We start from the raw sequence: 21,063 nt of genomic DNA on the forward strand, positions 1-21,063 counted from the left end.
AGTCTTACGTCTAGCAGGCCTCTTCGCGACCATCCAGGGGCCAAAATTCCCCCCCTCACCTTGGATCCCTTCAGTTCTTCCAGCATTACCCTCAGCTTCCATTTCCACCACCCTCTCCATCTTCAGGCATCCCTCCCTAGTATGTCCATACATACCACAATCATAACAAATGTTATGTAACCCTTCATATTCAATAAGGAAAACCTTGTCTCGAACACAGAATTTTGATAACAGAGGTTTAACAAGATCAACATCAATACAAACCCTAGCAAATTTACCTCTAATTGCTCCCACCGTAGTTTTATCCACATGATGCACCTTCCCAACCAGACTTCCTATTTTGTTGAGGAAACTTTCACTATAATACTCAATAGGCAGGCCCGGAAACCTAACCCAAGTCAAAATTCTGCTTACCGAGCAATCATGAGGGTTAAAATTAGGAACCTAAGGCCTCGAAGCCAGAACCTGGTTGGAAATAATATATGGCCCTCCATTGACCACAACATTGTAATCTTCCACACGAGTAAATTTAACGACATAGTAATCATTCTCTAAGTCGGTAATCGTAACTTTACCTTTCTTAGCCCACTGTGCTTGTATCCTCTGGGCGAAATAGTGAAAACTAATTCTCTTCCCAATAAGTGTAACTATTAGGGAGAGTTTCCACTTCTTTCTGAGATCACGCTTTTCTACTGACGAAAGTCTAATCACCGGACAAAGCGGGTCATCATGTTCACCATCTTCAACATCTGAGTCGGAGAACACCTCTTCATAATCCCCTTCCATCCTAACCTCCTCCATACAAAGTTCCTCCTCCACCACCCCCATAACAGTATCTTTCCACGAGAGTTGCCCTATGCCATTATTCACCACCCTTGATTTGGGAGAAACCGAGTTACCCTGACTCTGAATCCCGCACTCCTCACCAACCCTGTCCGACAATCCATTTATTTCCTTGATATGACCTAAGGCAGCCTGCATAAGAGCCGCCGCCCCAAACTGACCAACCCCCATCCTGCTCGACCTCGCACCAGCCCCCTCCCTTGACTGCCCAGCAGGAATGCCGGCAACCCCTGCGCACGGCCCTGCAGAAGCGCCGACACTCCCAGCGCCGAGCCTAGCCGTATTGCCGACATCCCCTACACACAGCCCAGCAGGAGCTCCGGCGCTCCCAACGCCAACCCTAACTCCACTGCCTGCGACAGCGCCGACACTCCCACAAAGCCGCCCCGCCCCTTCCGCAGCAGATCCCGCCTGCCCACTGCTGGTGACATTACCGGCACCCTCAAAATAATCCGGAGCTCTTTCTTTATAAATTGTTTTATAAATTTTACTTTCATTTTTATTAAATAATAATTTTTTTTAATATTTATTGGACAGTGGCTCCATTTGTGGACAGGAATCAATTCCTGTCCACTAGACGCCGTAATAAGTAAAAAAATTCCAAAAAAATACAAAACTTAATTATGGTTGAAAAACAGCTCCTTTAATGAAAATAAATTTCAACTATAACTAATTATGTAATAATTTTTACTTTTTGCCCTAAACAGCGGTTTAATCCAATTTCATCTAAAGTGTAATTATTTGTCGAAGTAAGTAATAAAACCCATGGCCATAGCCCATGGGATGGGACAATAAAGGACCTTGCAGTTAATTACTACTTATTTTTGGCGGCAAAAATGCCTTAGAAGGTCCGGTTTATACTTTCTTTCTACTAATTAAAAGTTTCAGCCTGATCATGCCCTAATCCCGAAATTATTCAACTCGTTCTGCCTCGGGGAGTTTTAGCCCTCAAATGGAAGAAGCATCAACTCCAGCAAATTCTCGGACTATTACCTCTATAAACAAAGGCGTAGTTCATAGAATCTGCGCTGGCCAAGTGATTTTGGACCTCTCATCGGCCGTGAAAGAGCTCGTTGAAAATAGCTTGGATGCTGGGGCTACTAGTATTGAAATCGCCTTGAAAGATTACGGCCAGGAGTGGTTCCAGGTCATCGATAACGGATGTGGGATTTCTCCAAACAATTTCAAGGTAAACACTTCAAGACCTTTGAGCATACATATTTAATGTACATTTCTACGTTCTTTAATGGAATCAGTATAGAAATGGTGCGTGGTCTTTAGATAAGCTGTTTGTGACTAGTGCGATGTTCCATAATAATGCTCACAACTTGATTTGATTTTTAAAATCATAAGCATTGTTTTTGGTTTTGTGTTCATGATAAAATAGGTTGATATGTAAGTAAACATTTATTCGTATTGGGTTGTAGTTTCTATGATTAAAAGGCTGCCTCTTGCTGGGCTTCCTGCTTTGTAAGCAGAAGGAGATTGTTCCCCTTGCCCAGGACTAGTTCGAAGTACATATTATATTGTGGTCAAAGTTACGCAATAGACATGTGGTGTCAGAAGGTTCTAGACTAACCTTACATTTGTCCCAAGTTCGGTCCTTATTTGCTTTAAAATTGCTTACCTATCACTATATGGAAAAGTATGTTCCTCTGTGACTATGATAATTAATCAACGTAGGAAACTACATTTTTCTTTGAATTGCAACATTGCTGATTTGTTGGTTCTATTGCGTGTTACAGGTTCTTGCGCTCAAACATCATACCAGTAAATTGGCAGATTTTCATGATCTTCAGTCTTTGACTACATTTGGTTTCCGAGGGGAGGCACTGAGCTCACTTTGTGCATTAGGCGAATTGACTGTTGAAACCCGAACAAAAAATGAATCAGTAGCAACACATTTGGCTTTTGATCGCTCAGGTTTACTAACGACTGAAAGGAAAACCGCACGTCAAATTGGCACAACTGTCACTGTTAAGAAGTTATTCTCCAATTTACCTGTGCGAAGCAAAGAATTCACTCGTAACATTCGAAAAGAATATGGAAAACTTATTTCTTTGTTGAATGTGAGTCTGTTTCCCCCTTTCAAATTCTTCAATTAGTTTAATAGGTTTTACTGTTCTGAATGGAGGTTATGGTAGCAATGTTGATAAAATAAATTGTTCTTCTACCTTGCCAGACTTGACAAGAATAACCCAAAACAATTCTGTTAACTATCCACAGTACATGTATCATTAATGAAGATATATATAGCTATATAATAGCTCAGTGATGAAGTACATATTTGTATCTATAGTATGCTCTTTTTCTTTTTCCTGGATGTTTGATGTCTCTGCTTTGTTATGGCAGATGTGCTAATAAGATCTTGATGGCTTTATGTAGTAACTACTCCATGTTTTGTATTCACTGAAAGCATGTATTTTCACAGTATGACAAGCAGTAACGGCATCATGTGATATAGTATTATGTTTTTTTTTTCTTCAGTGTCCTAGTTTCTTATACCTTATTGATAGTCTTCATTTTGTTGTGTTAGTAAATCTCAATCCATAGAAGTAATAACTTATGTGTTAAGTGGTTGTCTCTGAGATTCGGGATACCACTGTATGGTATATTCTCATCTCTGTGGTAAATCTTGATAGAGTTAAATAAGTTTTCTTTGTGTCATGTGAACTGTTCCCCAAATATTTACATTATCTTACGTCCAGGCCTATGCAGTTATTTCAAAAGGTGTCCGGTTAGTCTGCACTAATATAACTGGAAAGAATACAAAGACTGTTGTACTTAAAACACAAGGAAGTGATTCCCTCAAGGACAACATCATAACTGTATTTGGCATGAGCACCTTCAGCTGCTTACAGCCTGTCAATATGTGCATATCAGACAGTTGCAAGGTTGATGGCTTCCTTTCCAAGCCTGGGCAAGGTAGTGGCCGTAATTTGGGAGATAGGCAATACTATTTTGTAAATGGTCGACCAGTGGATATGCCTAAAGTCACCAAACTCGTAAACGAGTTATATAAAGGTGCAAACTCTCGGCAATATCCCATTGCAATTATGAACTTCATAGTTCCGACCACATCATGTGATGTGAATGTTACTCCGGATAAAAGAAAAATATTTTTCTCTGATGAGAGTTCTATATTGGTTGCTATAAGAGAAGGTCTACAGAAGATATATTCCCCAAGTGATGCTTCTTACTCTGTCAATAAATTTGAGGAGCAGATATATGCAGCCAATAACTCCCAGTTATCTTCTCTTTGTGAGAAATCTCTTATGTCGTCAAGAAAGTTTTCTGCAGTTAGCAAAGACCGTAAAGAAATCCAAATGGAGGAGGATCATGCTGAGGACTGTAATCCGGTTGAAAGAGTTGAAATCAATTCGAATTCTTTAGAGGTTGGAGGCAATGGTGATGAAAAGTATATAATGAAGGACTTCGCTCTTAGAGTCCATGGCACAAGAATGACCAATAGTATTTCAAAGAGTAACAATAGTCAACTCACACTTCTGCATGATAGTCTAAGCAATCAAAATGATCCTTCCTCTTCAGGAGTGGTTGAAAAAGATGTCGCTGATCATAGAAACTCCAATAGTTCTTTACGTTCTGTTCAGTCAACACTTAACAAGTTTTTAACTGTAAGCAAGAGAAAGCACGAGGATATTAGTACATCAATATCTGAAATTCCTGTCCTGAGAAATCAAACTCTGCAAAGCCCACTAAAGAAAAGCAATTCTTTGACAAATGTTTTTGCAAGTTCTCTGCTTAATCATTGCCCCATTGATGATTCTGCTGGGGTATATGAGATTGAGTCATCCAAGTTTCCTGGAGTAGTCAAGATTTTTGATAAAACCAGAAATTCCATTTCTTGTACAGGGAATGTAAATGATGGGAAGTCTAGGGAGGTATGTGACGTTAACCATTTTGAACTTGTTTCATTGAAACTTAATTCTAAGTCCACTGATATCTGGAGTATGGACATGTACATATTCATATTTTTACAGCTTTATTCTTATATTTAAGTTTGACCATTTTTCCTGCAGGGTGAAGACAAAGCAACATCTCTGGCTGATGATGCTTTGCTTACTTCTCCAAAGGTTCTTCATAAAATGTCCAAGGATCTTACGGTTGCTATTCCATTACAATCTTCCATTTAAGTCCTAGAGAATTGCACAAAGATCTATATTCTAAATTCTCAATATCTGAGGTTTATTTCTCCATCTGCAGGATGCAGTAGCTGAAGGAAAATGGTCATGTCTTGCTGACGTTGCAGTTATCACTTCTCCTAAGAGAGGCCTCAAAGAAATGTCTGAGAATGATCTGAATAAAACTCCTCCATTAGCGTCTTCTGGTTCATTGTTAGATGTTCCAAAGCCTTCTGCACAAAATATATGCTCTACCTTGCAGTTTAGTTTTCAAGAACTAAAGACAAAGAGGCTGCAGAGACTGTCAATAATGCAACTCCGCAGCTCTGCATCTGGAAGCAGGAAGATGAAAAGGTTTAGAAAGCATAAATATCTTTTGGAAGATGGAAAAACATTTATACTTCTCTGCTATTAACCAACTTGATCTTTAATTGTCTGTCATAGGAGCTATATAGCTGCAACACTAGACCTTTCTCAACCAGATAATGAGGATCGAAAAACAAGGGCTTTAGCAGCAGCTACTACAGAGTTAGAAAGACTTTTTCGGAAACATGACTTTGGTAGAATGAAGGTGGTCTTGTGCATTATATTTCTGTTACTAGAATGCATCCACCTGTTGTCCTTTTTTTGTTTTGTTTTTTTCTATTTGTGGTTCTTCGTTATTGGGTCTTCCATCTTCTCCTGATTTCATCATCTGTTACTTTTTCATTCAGAAGGCTAGGAGCCTTAACAGATGAGATTTGATTTATTTTTTTCCATCTTGATTTGTCAAATTTCAACCTGGCCACCTGAAAGTTGTTGCATTGGTCTTTAACCTGAGTACTTAGGTTTTAATGTGGTAAATATGCCTGTATAATTAAGATGGATATAAAAGATTGGTACTCTGAAGTTTGTTCATCCTGGATGAATATAAATTTTGCAGCAGTGCTAATTGTCATGGAACCAATTGAACTAAAAGCTTAAGCTAATAGTTAAAACCCAATTCACATTAATATCCGACACACCCCTGCACGCGAATGCCCATTGGACTTGAAGCGTACATAACGCAGACCCATATTACCATGTCCTGCAATTTAATCAATAAATGAGGTTGCCAGGAATCAAACCCTTGTTCACTTGGTCCAAGAGGCTCTGATAGCATGTCATGAAACCAATTGAACTAAAAGCTTAAGCTAATAGTTAAAGGCTCGATTCATATTAATATCTGACACTAATAATCCATCTCCACTGAAACTTCAAGGCTCTTCAGTTAATGACCAACTGCCACTTTTGTTTTATAGGTGATTGGCCAATTTAATCTTGGTTTCATCATTGGGAAGCTCGATCAGGATTTGTTCATTGTGGATCAGGTAATTTCTGCTCACACTTTCTCAACCTCTATATGTTTCATCCTTTCATGAATATAGTTAAAGAAAATGTTTATGTTCTACATTCATTTTGAGTTCTTGCGACAGTATATATTCTGAAACAGACAGGGCATTCTTATATTGTTCTTTTCTTTGTTTTCTCTCTCTACCCAGCATGCTGCTGATGAGAAATACAATTTTGAGCGACTCTGTCAATCAACAATCTTGAACCAACAGCCCTTGCTACGGTGAGGTTATTACTTTTGTTGGAATTCTTCAGTTTCTGCTTCTTATGTTTGATTTATTTTTAATGGTGATCACAGAAAATGACAGATTGAACCAACAATTCATACTCTGGATACTTAATGCCTCGTTTTCTTCATTTTTCCTGTCTCAACTTCCTCTTCATTCCTTTTTCTTCTTCTGTCTTGTTGCATCAATTGTCTAAAAGCAGTAGGAAGCATCATAGTTTGTACTTGTGCTAGAGGCAAATTCAACTTTTTATTTTTTATTTTTTTTTATTTTTTATCATAGAGTTCTGGGTTATGCATATTTTATGTTTGTAATTAGTGATCTGTGATGCATATACATAATATCTTGCCCCATCACTGTTCTAGTTTTTCCTTGTACAAAAGGTAAATGAAGAAAAACTTTGCTACATTATATGACTTTACCCTTACTCGTAACAGTTCTAAAAATAAATTATTGTTATTTTCAAGAACTATGGCCAGCTCTATTTTTGAAGACAGTAAAACTGATAAAGCCACTTCAATTCTCAAGTGGAGGCTTTGGCCTTGGATGTCTTGTTAATTGAAGAAGATGTAAATTAATCTCCTGTTCTGACATGCTGTGGATTTGTCATAACTTAGCTACTGAAGAATTCAGTCAAATTTGTGAGTTGAAGATTCATTTAGGAAAAGAGGAGTTCAAAGCCTTGTTCACTTGTCAATTGGTGGACTGAACCTGTTAAGTGGTCAATAATTGGCACAAATCTCCAAGCTTTAGGAATATACTTAGCGAATACCAGTATAATGAGGGATTTTAAGTAAAGGAAATTGCAACAGTGTTTAAGATTATTGATCTCTGTGAGATATTAATATGAATTGGGCCGTTATCTATCAGCTTAAGCTTTTAGTTCAATTGGTTCCATGAACATGGCATCAGAGCCTCTTTGACCAAGTGATCAAGGGTTCGATTGCTGACATGCTAATATAGGTCTGTATTGTGCAAGCCTAAGTTGCACGGAAATGGAAATGGAAACGGAAACGGAAACGTACGCCGGGAAACTTTATTTCTAAGAAAATATAGGAAACGGAAACAGACACGAAATGCGGAAACGGACACGAAACGTGGAAACGCTAGTGAAGAAGAGTTTCCATGCACGCTTCAGGCCCAGTAGGCATTCACGTGCGGGGTGTGGCAGATATTAATATGAATTGTGCCTTTAACTATAAGGTTAAGCTTTTGGTTCAATTGGTTCCATGACAATCTCTTTTCCAGTGCTTCTTTTCTCCGGGCAATCTTTTATTGTTTCTTTGCATATGCCAAATATCTTTTATTATTCATCATGGTAGATCCTTATTACTGAAAGTTATGTGTAGGCCATTAAGGCTGGAGTTGTCTCCAGAGGAGGAAATAGTTGCTTCAATGAACATGGATATAATCAGGTTGGTCTAGATAATCATTTCTGTCTTTGAGCTGTTAATTTTCACAGTTTTACAATGGTGATTTACTGGCATTTACAATTGTTAGGAAAAATGGATTTGCACTGGAAGAAGATCAGCATGCACCACCTGGACACCGATTTAGATTGAAAGCTGTTCCCTTCAGCAAGAACATAACTTTTGGAGTTGAAGGTAATCTCTTCCCTTTTTTTTCTCCTTATGAGGAGTTGATTGGAGATTGGGCTGAGGGGAAACAGAGTACCCAAAGAAATGTATATTTCTTTAGTATAAATGGAACTCAGTGCTCCATTAGCAAATTATTACTCTCTGTCTGTTAGCAGAAGAGGGAAAACCTATAAATTTGTCACTTGATGATGATATCGGTAATTTTACATGGTATGTTAACATGGAATGCATTATTATGTGGCATGGCACATCACCTTTTTTATAGGTTCTCTCACCTTTTTTTTTGCCAAGGATCAAATTTGTAGGGCGCTGACATGCCTTTGATAAAGAATAATAACCAGACCAGCAAAATAACAATGGAACAGTAAATATTAAGCAACTCTATTGATAATGAGAAAGGTAGGGAAAATACACAAGGAGATCCCAACAGGGAATCACCCTCCACAGGGACTGTGCCCCTTCCCAGACTGCTGCCAACTGCAGTAGGTCTCAAAACTAGCAAAATACCCAATACCCTCACAACGGCTCTTTCCTCTTTATTTAACAGCCTTACTACAGGACACCCTAACTCCTATGCACCCCATACCAGTCCTAGTCTGCCAAATGTTCTTTCTTCCTTCTCTCCTACACTCTCCAAACTCTAGGACCCACCCTCTTGTTATTATCTACTACAACATTGTTAACATTGTCGTCCGCATGAAAATCAGTGTCGTCCTCAAGATAGAAGCTTGGGAACTGTGACTTGATGGTGATCTCGTCTTCGCAGGTGACTTCCTTGACGCTGCTCTTCCCCCACTGAATGAGCCATTGACTGATGTCCTCCCCTTCCCGTCGGATTTTCCTTGTTGCCAACACCTTTTATGGTGTGATGGTCTCATCAATTGAAACTTCAAACCCTTCCGACAAAACAGGCTCGACCACCGGAGGTTTGTTGGCCGGCTTTAGCATAGACCCATCAAACACAGGGTGACCTTTAGATTGTGGAGGCAGTATGAGTTCATATGCCACTGACCCGATACGACGTTTGATTTGAAAAGGACCCTAAAAGCGAGCCGCAAGCTTCTGATTTACCCTTCGAACTACAGATTGTTCCCAATCGTCCTCCTCAAAAGACTCATGTGTTTGTCAGCTCTGTTTTTCACGACCTCGTGTGCTTTAGTTAAGTTGAATTTTATTTGTGTCAGCACCTCCTTACGATTATACAGCTCCTAAGCAACCCACTCCACCCCGATCTCTCCCGGAATACATTTGAACGGGGTCGGTGGTTTCCTTCCATAAATAGCTTCGAAAGGGGACATACATGTGGATATGTGGAAGGTGGTGTTGAACTAGTATTCCACCCAGGTTGTTCCATTGCAAAGCACCTCAAGTAGGCCTCTAAGCATCAGGTAGTGACCTCGGTTTGACCATCCGTTTTCGGGTGTGTCAGATATTAATATGAAGTGGACCTTTAACTATAAGCTTGAGCTTTTAGTTCAAATTGGTTCCATGACATAGTATAGAGCCAGTTTGACCAAGTAGTCTAGGGTTCGATTCCTAGCACATGGTGATATGAGCCTGTGTTGTGCACGCTTCAAGCCCAGTGGGCATTCACGTGTGAGAATGTGTTCAGATATTAATATGAAGTGTACTTTTAACTATAAGTTTGAGCTTTTAGTTCAATTGGTTCCATGACATGGTGATAAGCTGACGACATTTTCAAGACTGTTCCTTGCATTTTGAATGGCTCGGACCAGAATTTACTCATAAAGATGGGGTCAGGGATACCGTGAAGCCTCACCACTTCCTTGACGAAGATGTCAGCGACCGTCATGGCTGAATAGGGATGTTTAAGGAGCATGATGTGAGCATGTTTACTCAACCTGTCCACAACTACCAAGATTGCATCGAAGCCTTTGGACTTGGGAAGACCAGTAGTGAAGTCCATTAATAACTCTTGCCACACCACACCAGGAATGTTGAGGGGCTGTAAGAGTCCGGCCGATGCTAGTGTCGACACCTTGAAACGTTGACAAACATCACAATTTTTGACAAATTCTTGGACAACGTTGCTCATCCCCACCCAATAGATGTTTGCCGCCAATCTCCGATAGCTTCTGTAGAAACCCGAATGTCCTCCGGTGGTTAAGGCTTGGAATTATTGTAGTAAGGAGGGGATCAGGGATGATCGGGCTGATATGACCAGCCTACTCTTGTATAGAAGGACCTCTCCTTTGAGCTAAAACCCCAGACGAGAGTGAGGGTCGTTCTATAATTCGGTTCTGATCTTGCGCAAGTGTTCGTCTTCCTCTACTTCCTTAATCAATTGGGCCCCATCTTCCCATTGTGGATAAGAAGCTAACATGAAAGTCAATTCCCCTTCCTCTCCTCTTCTTTGAAAGGGCATCAGCCGCCATGTTCAGCTTGCTCGGCTTATAGAAAATTTCAAACCGGTACCCCAGACGTTTTGCATCCAATTTTGTTGATCACACATAGTGATGTGCAGACTAAGGAGGTGCTCAAGCTGTTTTGATCTGTGAAAACTCTGAACTTACTGCCTTGTAAATATGGTCTGTGTTGGATAGCTAGAGCCAAACCCATAATCTCCTTATCATATGCCGATTTTGCCAAGTTCATATCTGCTAATGCTTTGCTGAAAAAGCAACAGGCCTCGCATTCTGCATTAGGACAGAGCCAATCCCCCTCGCCGAAGCATCACACTCAATGTCAAATAGTTCCTCAAAATTGGGCGAGGCCAAAACCGGGGCAGTTGTGAGTGCAACTTTTAATGCCTCAAAAGCTAGTTGAGAAGTTTCAGTCCAAAGGAATCCATCTTTTTTTTTTTATCAACTTTGTAAGAGACTTAGTAATTTTCCCACAATTAGCAATAAATTTCCGGTAATAACCTGTGAGCCCAAGAAATCCTCTTATGCCTTTTACTGATTTCAGAACCGGCCATGACATCAGGGCTTCTACCTTGGTGGGATCCATTGTAACTCCCTCGTCCGAAATTATGTGTCCAAGATACTCCACTGAGCTTCCCCCATACTGACATTTGCTGAAGTTGGTGTTTTTGCTCAGTATGTCCAAAGCAGTCCTCACATGTTTGAATTGCGATTCCCAGTTGGTACTTAATATCAGAATGTCATGAAAAAAACTAGGATGAATTTCCTCAAATAAGGCCTAGCCAAACGATTTAATCCCAAACTCTTTAATTACCTTGTAGGGCTCATGAATGATGAACCTGCTTCCTCACCACATGATCTAAAATTTCATTCATGGTGGCCTCAAACGTCGTCGGAGCGTTTGTCAATCCCAAAGGCATCATCAAGTATTCGTAATGCTCGTCATGCGTCCGAAAGTCTGTTTTTTCCACATCTTCTTCCTTCATCGGAATTTGGTGGTATCCCGCTTCCAAATCCACTTTAGAAAAGTATTGTGCTCCATGGAATTCATCAAGCAACTCATCCACCACTAGGATCGGGAACTTGTCCAGCATTGTTACCCGGTTCAAGGCTTTGTAATCGACACATAATCTCCATGAGTTGTCTTTCTTTTTCACCAGAAGGACCAGACTCGAGTATGCACTGCCACTGTTTCGAATGATCCCTTGCTCTAACATATCTTCTACCTCTCTCTAAATCTCGTCTTTATGGTGATGCATGTAGCGATAAGGCCAGACGCACACAGGATGATAAAGAACTCAGCCAATAACAGTTTAATTAAGTAACAAACAGAGAAAAATGGAGAAAGAGATTGATATTATTGCTAATATGGGTAAGAAACTAGAACTGTGAATGGAGAAGGAATGAACAAAGGATTTCCAGGGAAAGTTCCCTCTCTCAAAGCTAATTCGCTAAGAGCCAAAATTGGAGATCATCATTCAACAACATACCTTGCCACACACACGGTACCCAAATATATAACTGACTCTCTTCTCCCTAGGCATAACCAACTATGCCAACTCAATTACCCTTTCCAGAATTACCCTTAGCCCTCCTAGTGTACACCCTCCAGACTTTAGGACCTTGTTGCACATGGGCCATAACAGGCCCACTAACTTGTTCTGTATCATTACCGCCGCCTTCAAGAACTGTCTTGTCCTCAAGACAGACATCCGGAAACTGACTTTGAATAACAAGAGCATCCTCCCAAGTAGCCTCTTCCAAAGGATGGTCTTTCCATTGAATCAACCACTGCAAAATAGTCTCATCCGAACGAGACACTGATCTAGTAGCTTGTATGGCATGCGGAATGAAATGATCTGCAACATCCAGCTCAAGTTCTTGAGGCAGAGAACCCTCTACCACATCAGAGAAAATGGCTTTCTTAAGGAGAGAGACATGAAAAACGGGATGAATCTTAGAAGTAGGAGGCAACTGCAATTTGTAAGCAACGGAGCCTATTTTTTCCACAATCTGAAAAGGACCAAAATACCTGGCAGCAAGCTTCTGACAGACCCGTGAAGAAACAGACATTTGACGATATGGTTTCAACTTCAGATATACCCATTCGCCAACCAAAAAACTGACCGCCCTGCGTTTTTTATCTGCTTGATCCTTCATCAAGGACTGAGCTCTCTGCAAATGAAGTTTCAACTGTTTCAATGTCTCATCTCTGTCCTTCAACTCCTGCCCAACAGCTTCTACTCGAACTTCTCCCGGAATGAATTGAACCACAGTCGGTGGCTTCCTGCCATATACAATTTCAAAAGGGGAAAAACTCGTAGAGCTGTGAAAAGAGGTGTTATACCAAAATTCAGCCCAAGGTACCCAAAGCGACCAATGTCGAGGTTGATCAACTGCAAAACAACGAAGATAGGTTTCTAAACACCGATTAATCACCTCGGTTTGGCCGTCGGACTCAGGGTGATAAGCAGAGCTCATATGTAATTGAGTTCCTTGCAAGCAAAAGATTTCCTGCCAAAAGTTAATGAGAAAAAGAGGATCGCGATCACTAAGGATGGACTTAGGGAGCCCATGAAGCCGAACTATTTCACGGACAAAAATCTCGGCGATACTTCGAGCTGTGTAAGGATGTTTCAACAAAACGAAGTGACTGTATTTGGACAGCCTTCAACCACAACAAGCAAAGCATCATACCCTCTAGATTTCGGCAATCCAACTATAAAATCCATGGAAACATGGTCCCAAATAACCTCTGGAATGTCCAATGGTTGCAAGAGTCCCCCGAGAGCTAAGGAGCTAGACTTGCAACGTTGACAAACATCACAACCTTGAACATACTTCTGTACTGTGCAACTCATACCTGGCCAGTATAAATTGGCTGCAAGGCGACGATAGGTTCGATAATACCCCGAATGTCCCCCTGTAGCAGACTTGTGAAACTCATCAAGAAGAGTAGGGATCAATGCCGACGTCTTCGAAATAACCAATCGGTTCTTGTAATACAGCTTACCTTGATGTAATAAGTAGCCTGCTCCCAATCATACACAATCTGTTGCAAGGTTGGATCAGATTTCACCTCTGTAAAAAGTTGTTCACTTTCAAGCCAAACCGGGCTAGAAAGCATGGTCGAAAATTCACCATCGCTCTCCCTTCTTGAAAAGCGCATCAGTAGCGTGGTTTTCTTTTCCCGGTTTATAACAGATGTCGAATTGGTACCCTAAAAGTTTAGCAACCCAATTTTGTTGATCTGGAGTTGTAATTCGCTGCTGCAAAAGGTGTTTGAGACTTTTTTGATCAGTATAAACGGTGAAACGGGTACCCAAGAGATAAGAACGCCAATGTTGGACTGCTAAGACTAAGACCATAATTTCCCTTTCATAAGCAGACTTTGCCAAATTCCCTTCCGAAAGAGCTTTACTGAAGGCAATAGGGTGTTGTTGTTGCATCAAGATGGCTCCAATTCCCCGTCCGGAAGCGTCACATTCCACAATAAAAGGAAGAGAAAAATCAGGTAGGGCTAATACAGGAGCTGTTACCATAGCTGTTTTGAGAGCATCAAAAGCCCGTTGTGCCTCTGAATTCCAGTGGAAACCATTCTTTTTAGTCAATTCAGTGAGGGGTTTAGCAATACTTCCATAGTGGCGTATAAACTTCCTGTAATAACCTGTGAGACCCAAGAATCCCCTAACTCCTTTAACCTGCTTGGGCATCGGCCAATCAACCACTGCTTGAATTTTTGTCGGGTCCATAGACACCCCTTGTTTGTCGATGATGTGGCCTAAGTACTCAACTGACAGCTGCCCAAAGACGCACTTTTTTCCATTAACCCGGAACTGATTCGTAGCCAAAATACGCAAGGCAATTGCAAGATCCTCCATATGTCGTGCCCATGTGGGGCTATAGACGAGGATATCATCAAAGAAAACCACTATGAACTGACGGAGGTAAAGGCGAAATATATCGTTCATGACAGCTTGGAAGGTAGCTGGCGCGTTAGTGAGCCCAAAAGGCATGACCAAGTATTCATAGTGACCATCATGGGTCCTGAAAGCAGTCTTTTCTACATTGGCAGGTTGCATACAAATCTGATTATAGCCTGATATGAGGTCTAATTTGGAGAAAAATTGAGCGCCCTTCAATTCATCAATCAACTCTTCCACAACGGGAATGGGGTACTTATCCGGCACTGTAGCTTTATTTAATGCTCGATAATCAACACACATTCGCCATGTTTGATCCTTCTTTCGTACCAAAATTACTGGACTAGAAAAAGCACTCTTACTAGGACGAATGACCCCATGGCCAGAAGCTCCCTCACATGCCTCTCAATTTCCGTTTTCTGAACATGAGGGTAACGATAAGGCCGGACACAAGTAGGACCTTGGTTAGGCAATAAAGTGATGGAGTGATCGTGGGGACATGAAGGAGGTAAGCCCGTGGGTGCCTGAAAGACTTCAGCAAAACGCTGAAACAGAGATTGTAAGTCATTTTGCTGAGAATTAGAAAGCAATTCTAACCCTGGTGAAATGCTCTCCATAGATATCATTCCTAGAGAGGAACCCTGCTGAGCATTCGATAACCATCCCTGGAGTGAGGATTGCCCCGCCATTGAATGTGATATGCCTGTCAAACAAATTTCAGTACCCAAATGATAGAATTTCATATATTGCAAATCCCAATTATGAACAACTTCTCCTAAAGTTTTAAGCCATTCAATGCCTAAAACCATGTCCAAATTGCCCATGTCAAATAATAAAGCATCCACCATAAATTGACAGTCTTCCAACGATATTTGTAGGTCTGTGCATTTCTTAGTAATCAAAACCTTGTGCCCATCTCCCAACTTGATATGCAAACCCAAAAATTCCTTGGTTGATAAACCTAAAGCTTGCGTCAATTTCTGGGAAACAAAGTTATGGGTTGCCCCACTATCAATCAAAATTACAATAGGGATTCCCAACAAAGAACCTTCAAGCTTTAGGGTTTTTAACCCATGATTATGGTCAGGGACAGCCCCATTAAACTCTAAAACAGTGCACTCCCCTTCTTCTGTAACCACATGTTCTTGCTCTAACCCATCCTCGGAATTTTCTAATCGCAGAATTTCGCCGGCATCGGAAACGGTTTCGTCATCAGCCAAAAGAATCACCTCAATTTTTCTTCAGGACATTTGTGTGCCGGTCCGTACTGCTATCCACAACGATAACACAACCCTTTCTTCCGCCGTCTTCCCGTTCAGATCTGGTGAGAGATCGTGAACCCCGATTGTGAGAAGGAACCGTCCTATTGGAATCAGCCTTGGAGGCATCATTGACTTTGGGAAATTCAGGACGTCTAAAAAGAGGCCCTGGCAATGAAACATTGCGTTCCATTTGATGGGTTGGGATTTTAGAATCGGGTCGATGGGTCTGACCCGTTTTGTAATCGGATCGTGGATAACCCGGAGAAGAAAATCGCGTTTGATGGCCTGTGTCTTTACCACGATCAAAGCGATATCGCGAAACAGAGAGTCGCTGGTCGGAAGGATTCAACATCTCCTCCACGTCTTTAGCGAGATACATGGCTTGCAAACGTGATTCTGGTCGATGAAGACAGACCCATCTTCTAACTTCAGTTTAGAGTCCAGCCAAAAAATAACCCAGGGATTGAGTTTCAGGAAGGCGTGGGACAAGAGAAAGAAGATACTCAAAGTCTTCAATGTAATCATGAATGGATCCTGTTTGCTGAATGGTTGAGAGTTGTTCATACGGATTCTAAATCTCCAATCCACTAAATCGTTGAAGGAGCTCCTGTGTAAATACCTCCCATGTCAAAGCTTCATAAATTTCTTTGACAATCGTAAACCAGTGTTGAGCGACCCCTGTCATACTCAACTGCGCTAAACGAATTTGCATATCTGTCGGAGTTCCGTGAATCTCAAAATACAACTCTGCTTTAGAAATCCAGCCCCGAGGATCAGACCCATAAAACTCTGGTAACTTCACTTTTTTAGCAGCAATGTAAACTTCCTCACCTGGTCTTGAATGGTAGGAAGAAGATCCAAAAGGAGGGGCATGAGGTTTGCCTGAATCTGGGGGATTGACTAGTGGAGGAGAAGACTCAGGAGCCATGTCCGTGTTTTTACCGGCACCGCCCTCTGGTTGCTTCCCTTGCTGTTTGATCCAGTTCAGCAGGTAGATTCTAAACTCGCCCTGTTTGGATTGCTCTGCTTCTATGGACTGAAGGGATAACTTAATATCCTTGACATCCATCTATAAGTTTTGAATTTGGTCATCATGAGCCTCCAAACGAGATTGAGTTCTTGTTTCCATGGGTAGAAGAATAGTGCGTTCTGTTTCGAAACGGCAGGTCGGACCAATGATAAAGAACTCAGCCAATAACAGTTTAATTAAGTAACAAACAGAGAAAAATGGAGAAAGAGATTGATATTATTGCTAATATGGGTAAGAAACTAGAACTGTGAATGGAGAAGGAATGAACAAAGGATTTCGAGGGAAAGTTCCCTCTCTCAAAGCTAATTCGCTAAGAGCCAAAATTGGAGATCATCATTCAACAACATACCCTGCCACACACACGGTACCCAAATATATAACTAACTCTCTTCTCCCTAGGCATAACCAACTATGCCAGCTCAATTACCCTTAGCCCTCCTAGTGTACACCCTCCAGACTTTAGGACCTTGTTGCACATGGGCCATAACAGGCCCACTAACTTGTTCTGTATCACAGGACCACTCCCAGCTGCTAATTTGATGGCGTGGGTAATCTTTCTCGGTGGTGGTACCCCTCTGGGTTCTCGGAAAACAGCTTCAAACTCTAGAAAAATCTGATTCAAGTCCCCTTGCTGATCAACATTCTATTCCCAGAATCAGGTCCAACTTCCCTAAATCGAAAATCAACGCCTTAATTTGGCATTGGAATGAGCCCAAAGCCAAGTAGATCACTCTGGGCACTGTTCAACGGTCTTAATTGTGTACCCATCCCCTAACCTCATGGTAATTTCTCTTCCAGCTTCTGTATGTAACCCCAGAGATCAAACTAACGTCTTTGAGACGAAATTGTGGGTGGCGCAATTGTCAATCAGAATCGAAATTGGGATGACTTGAATTTCACCCATGACTTTGAACATTCTGAGTTCCTCGTTGTTGTGTTCCACCATTCTGTTCCACTCTAAATTGTGGCATTCACCTCCAACCGCAATTTCTTCTTCTTCGCGTGCAGAAATCGCTTCTGCTAGAACAATTTCTCCCTCTGCGCTGACTTCGTCGTCATCCGCCAATTAATAGAATTCGGAGTTTCCCTTCCGTACAACGATGCTGGGTGAATAAGGCTGGCCACATCGGAAGCAAAGTCCCTTATGCTTTCGCTCATCCCATTCCCTTTGGGTAATGTGCCTAGTACCCCTATTTCTCGTATTTGAGTTTTGCTCAGTAGAGCATGTGTTATGTGCAGTAGAAGATAGGGATGAAATTCTGGGCTGGTAAACTCCTGGGCTATTAAAACTCCTTATTTCAGAACTGGCCCATTTAGAGTTACTTGAGCCCACCACACTTCCTGATCTATTGTAACCACCGTTTGTACCTTGTGTACGTTTGTACCTTCACGTTCCACCACACTTCCTGACCTATTGGAATTTCCGGTGCCGTGTCTCTCTCTGTAAATTCTTGCTTCTGCTGTCTTCACTAATCTCATCGCTTCTAGCCGAGAAAGCGGATGATGCATCCTTACCTTATCTCGGATTTCTTCCCTCAGCCCGTTAACAAAATATCCCACATATTGAAGTTCCGGCTGGCGAGGAACCAATGAAGCCACCATCTCGAAATATTCGATGAATTCTGTAACTGTTCCCATCTACTTCATTGCTGCTAGCTCCTCATAAGGGTTTTGGATATCAAGGTGGCTAAATCGTTGGAGGAGTTCTTTCTTGAATACTTCCCACTTCAACTGGGGCCTAGATTCCAGAAGAACCGTGAACCAATTGATAGCTGTTACCTCCATGCATATTTCGGTGTCTGATTAACATGGAAGTAGGTTTCTGCTCAAGTGACCCATCCTTTAAGATCCACCCCGTCGAATAGAGGGAGTTTTACTTTTCTTCGGGCCATATTTTGCCCGATGTTGGGTGGCGTGAGCTGCTTGCGGGAAGTTCTTGACTCAGCTCAAGCTGCCTCCCTGAACCAGGCGTATTGTTCTGTCCTACCACCACTGCATCTCTGGTGTTGACTTCCGTGCCATTCCGCTCCCCTGAAACAGAGTCCTCCTCATCTGCGGGCTGCTTATCCAACATTTTCATCAGTTTAGCAAGATGAACCTTGAGTTCCTCCATTGACACCTGCATCATTGTCATGTTTTGAGATAACCTAGTAACTTGGCTTCCCACTCGGTGAGCTGTTTCTCCACCTCCACCATTTTCACATCCACTGAATCAAACTTACCCTGGACTCGAGGGTCCATTTCACTGCTGGTGTTAGGCATCCGGCTGGTCGGACTAAAATGATAAAGAATGACAACCAGACCAGCAAAATAACAATGGAACAGTGAATATTAAGCAACTCTATTGATAATGAGAAAGGTAGGAAAAATACAAAAGGAGATCCCAACAGGGAATCACCCTCCACAGGGATTGTGCCCCTTCCCAGACCGCTGCCAACTGCAGTAGGTCCCAAAACTAGCAACATACCCAATACCCCTCACAACAGCTCTTTCCTCTTTATTTGATAGCCTTACTACAAGACACCCTAACTCCTATGCACCCCAGACAGTCCTAGTCTGCCAAGTGTCCCCCTTTCTCCTTTCTCTCATACACTCTCCAAAGTCTAGGACCCACTCTCTTATTATTATCTACTACAGCATTGTTAACAGCCTTTGAGAAAGAACTCCAAACAACAGGAAAATAAAGTAATACTGTAATAAGCACAGAAAACAGAGTTAAGAAAGGAGGAGGAGGATGGTAGTATTGATTAACCAAATAAGCTAACAAGAACAGTGAATAAAGGAGGGAGGAAAAGAGATTTCCAGGGAAGGTTCCCTCTCTCAAAGCTGATTAGCTAAGAGCCAATTGGAGATCAACATTCTCAATACGCATCACACACACGGCACACATATAACTAACTCTCTTCTCCCTAGGCAATAACTAACTTTGCCAGCTCATCATTAGCCCTTTCCCAATTTATCCTTACACCTCCTAGTGTAAACCCTCGAACACTTCAGGACCCTGCTGCAAATGGGCCATAACAGGCCTACTGACTTGTTCTGTATCAGCCTTGAATTGCAAAAACATTAGGCCTTCAATTTTTATATATACATATAATATAATGTTGGAAGAAATAAAATTTTACGACTGGCTTGTGCATTGTTGCATTGCAGAACATATGCAATGAAAAGATGAAGATTTCAATAAGAATAAGTTGAACTGAACTTTTGTAAGGGATAAGAAAAAGAAAGAAAGACATGAATTCACTCATGCATCTAACTAAAAATTACATTCGTTTCTACTTAGGTTCACTGGTCATCTTCATTTATATCCGGAACTGTTGCAGTAAATTTTTCCATGTGGCCAGCAGTCAGAATAGTCTCATTGTTGATTATTGCTATGAGAATCTGTATTACTGGCATGGCATATGAAATAATATAATTACTGGTGCTGTCTTGAAACAGACGTGAAGGACCTAATCTCTACTCTTGCTGATAGCGAAGGAGAGTGTTCAATAATTGGTAGTTACAAAATGGACACTTGTGATTCCGTGTGCCCATCCAGAGTCCGTGCAATGCTAGCATCACGTGCATGCAGATCATCTGTAATGATTGGAGACCCACTTGGAAGGAACGAGATGCAGAAGGTAATTTACACTTATTCCTTCACGATTGTATGCTCATTTAACCAAGTTAAAAGGCTGAAAAGAAAGAGAGAGTGATTAATATGTTGTAAATTTGTTCCACAGATACTAGAGCATTTGGTAGACCTGAAATCACCATGGAATTGTCCACATGGAAGGCCAACCATGCGCCATTTAGTTGACATGACATCCATTTACAAAGATCAGTTGAAAATGAAGCAAATTAGTTAAAGATGGACCTTAATGCCACTGCCTTAACTTATCCTCATTTTTTTTTTGTTAAACAGTTATTAGTAGGCATTAAAACTGAAATGTACAAGAAAGAATGACCACGTGTAATTAGCAAATGAATTAAGGTCTGCTTCTTTTGTAATTAAAATGAAACTTATCCTATGCCCTTCTATTTGTGATAATTTTCATTTTCATCTTTCATTTACAATTAGTTTCACGTTTGTACAAGTTAAAAGGAAATTAATATTTAAAGAGTAGCTGTCAGAAAGAAATTTGACATCAACTCTCAAGAATATATTGAATCAATTAATAGAACAAATCATGATTAGGTATATGTGATGTGTTATTTACAAATTTAGTCGTTCCATTAAAAATTGTTGTCGTGACTATTTACCTTAAAAACAAAAACGTAATTGAGAGCAATATTTT

General features: G+C 41.1%; 1 protein-coding gene across 1 annotated transcript; it reads left to right on the plus strand.

Annotated features, from left to right (window-relative positions):
- Positions 1-1,670: 1,670 nt before the first annotated feature.
- On the plus strand, positions 1,671-20,804 carry LOC136218400 (DNA mismatch repair protein PMS1). Its single transcript, XM_066005246.1, has 12 exons — positions 1,671-2,032; positions 2,589-2,912; positions 3,552-4,745; positions 4,884-4,967; positions 5,068-5,339; positions 5,430-5,556; positions 6,266-6,334; positions 6,506-6,579; positions 7,933-7,998; positions 8,084-8,187; positions 20,225-20,406; positions 20,509-20,804. Exons 1-12 carry the CDS (start codon positions 1,796-1,798, stop codon positions 20,632-20,634), a joined length of 2,859 nt encoding a protein of 952 aa, XP_065861318.1. The 5' UTR covers positions 1,671-1,795; the 3' UTR covers positions 20,635-20,804.
- Positions 20,805-21,063: the final 259 nt, after the last annotated feature.

This window comes from Euphorbia lathyris, chromosome 2 (genome assembly GCF_963576675.1).
Source record: "Euphorbia lathyris chromosome 2, ddEupLath1.1, whole genome shotgun sequence".
In the NCBI taxonomy this organism is placed as follows: Eukaryota; Viridiplantae; Streptophyta; class Magnoliopsida; order Malpighiales; family Euphorbiaceae; genus Euphorbia; species Euphorbia lathyris.

Excerpts from the sequence above, each read along its gene's own strand:
- LOC136218400 (XM_066005246.1), top strand. The coding sequence starts at position 1,796 with ATGGAAGAAGCATCAACTCCAGCAAATTCTCGGACTATTACCTCTATA. Across the intron at positions 2,913-3,551 it reads AACTTATTTCTTTGTTGAAT|GCCTATGCAGTTATTTCAAA; the intron begins GTGAGTCTGTTT and ends TCTTACGTCCAG. Across the intron at positions 7,999-8,083 it reads ATGAACATGGATATAATCAG|GAAAAATGGATTTGCACTGG; the intron begins GTTGGTCTAGAT and ends TACAATTGTTAG.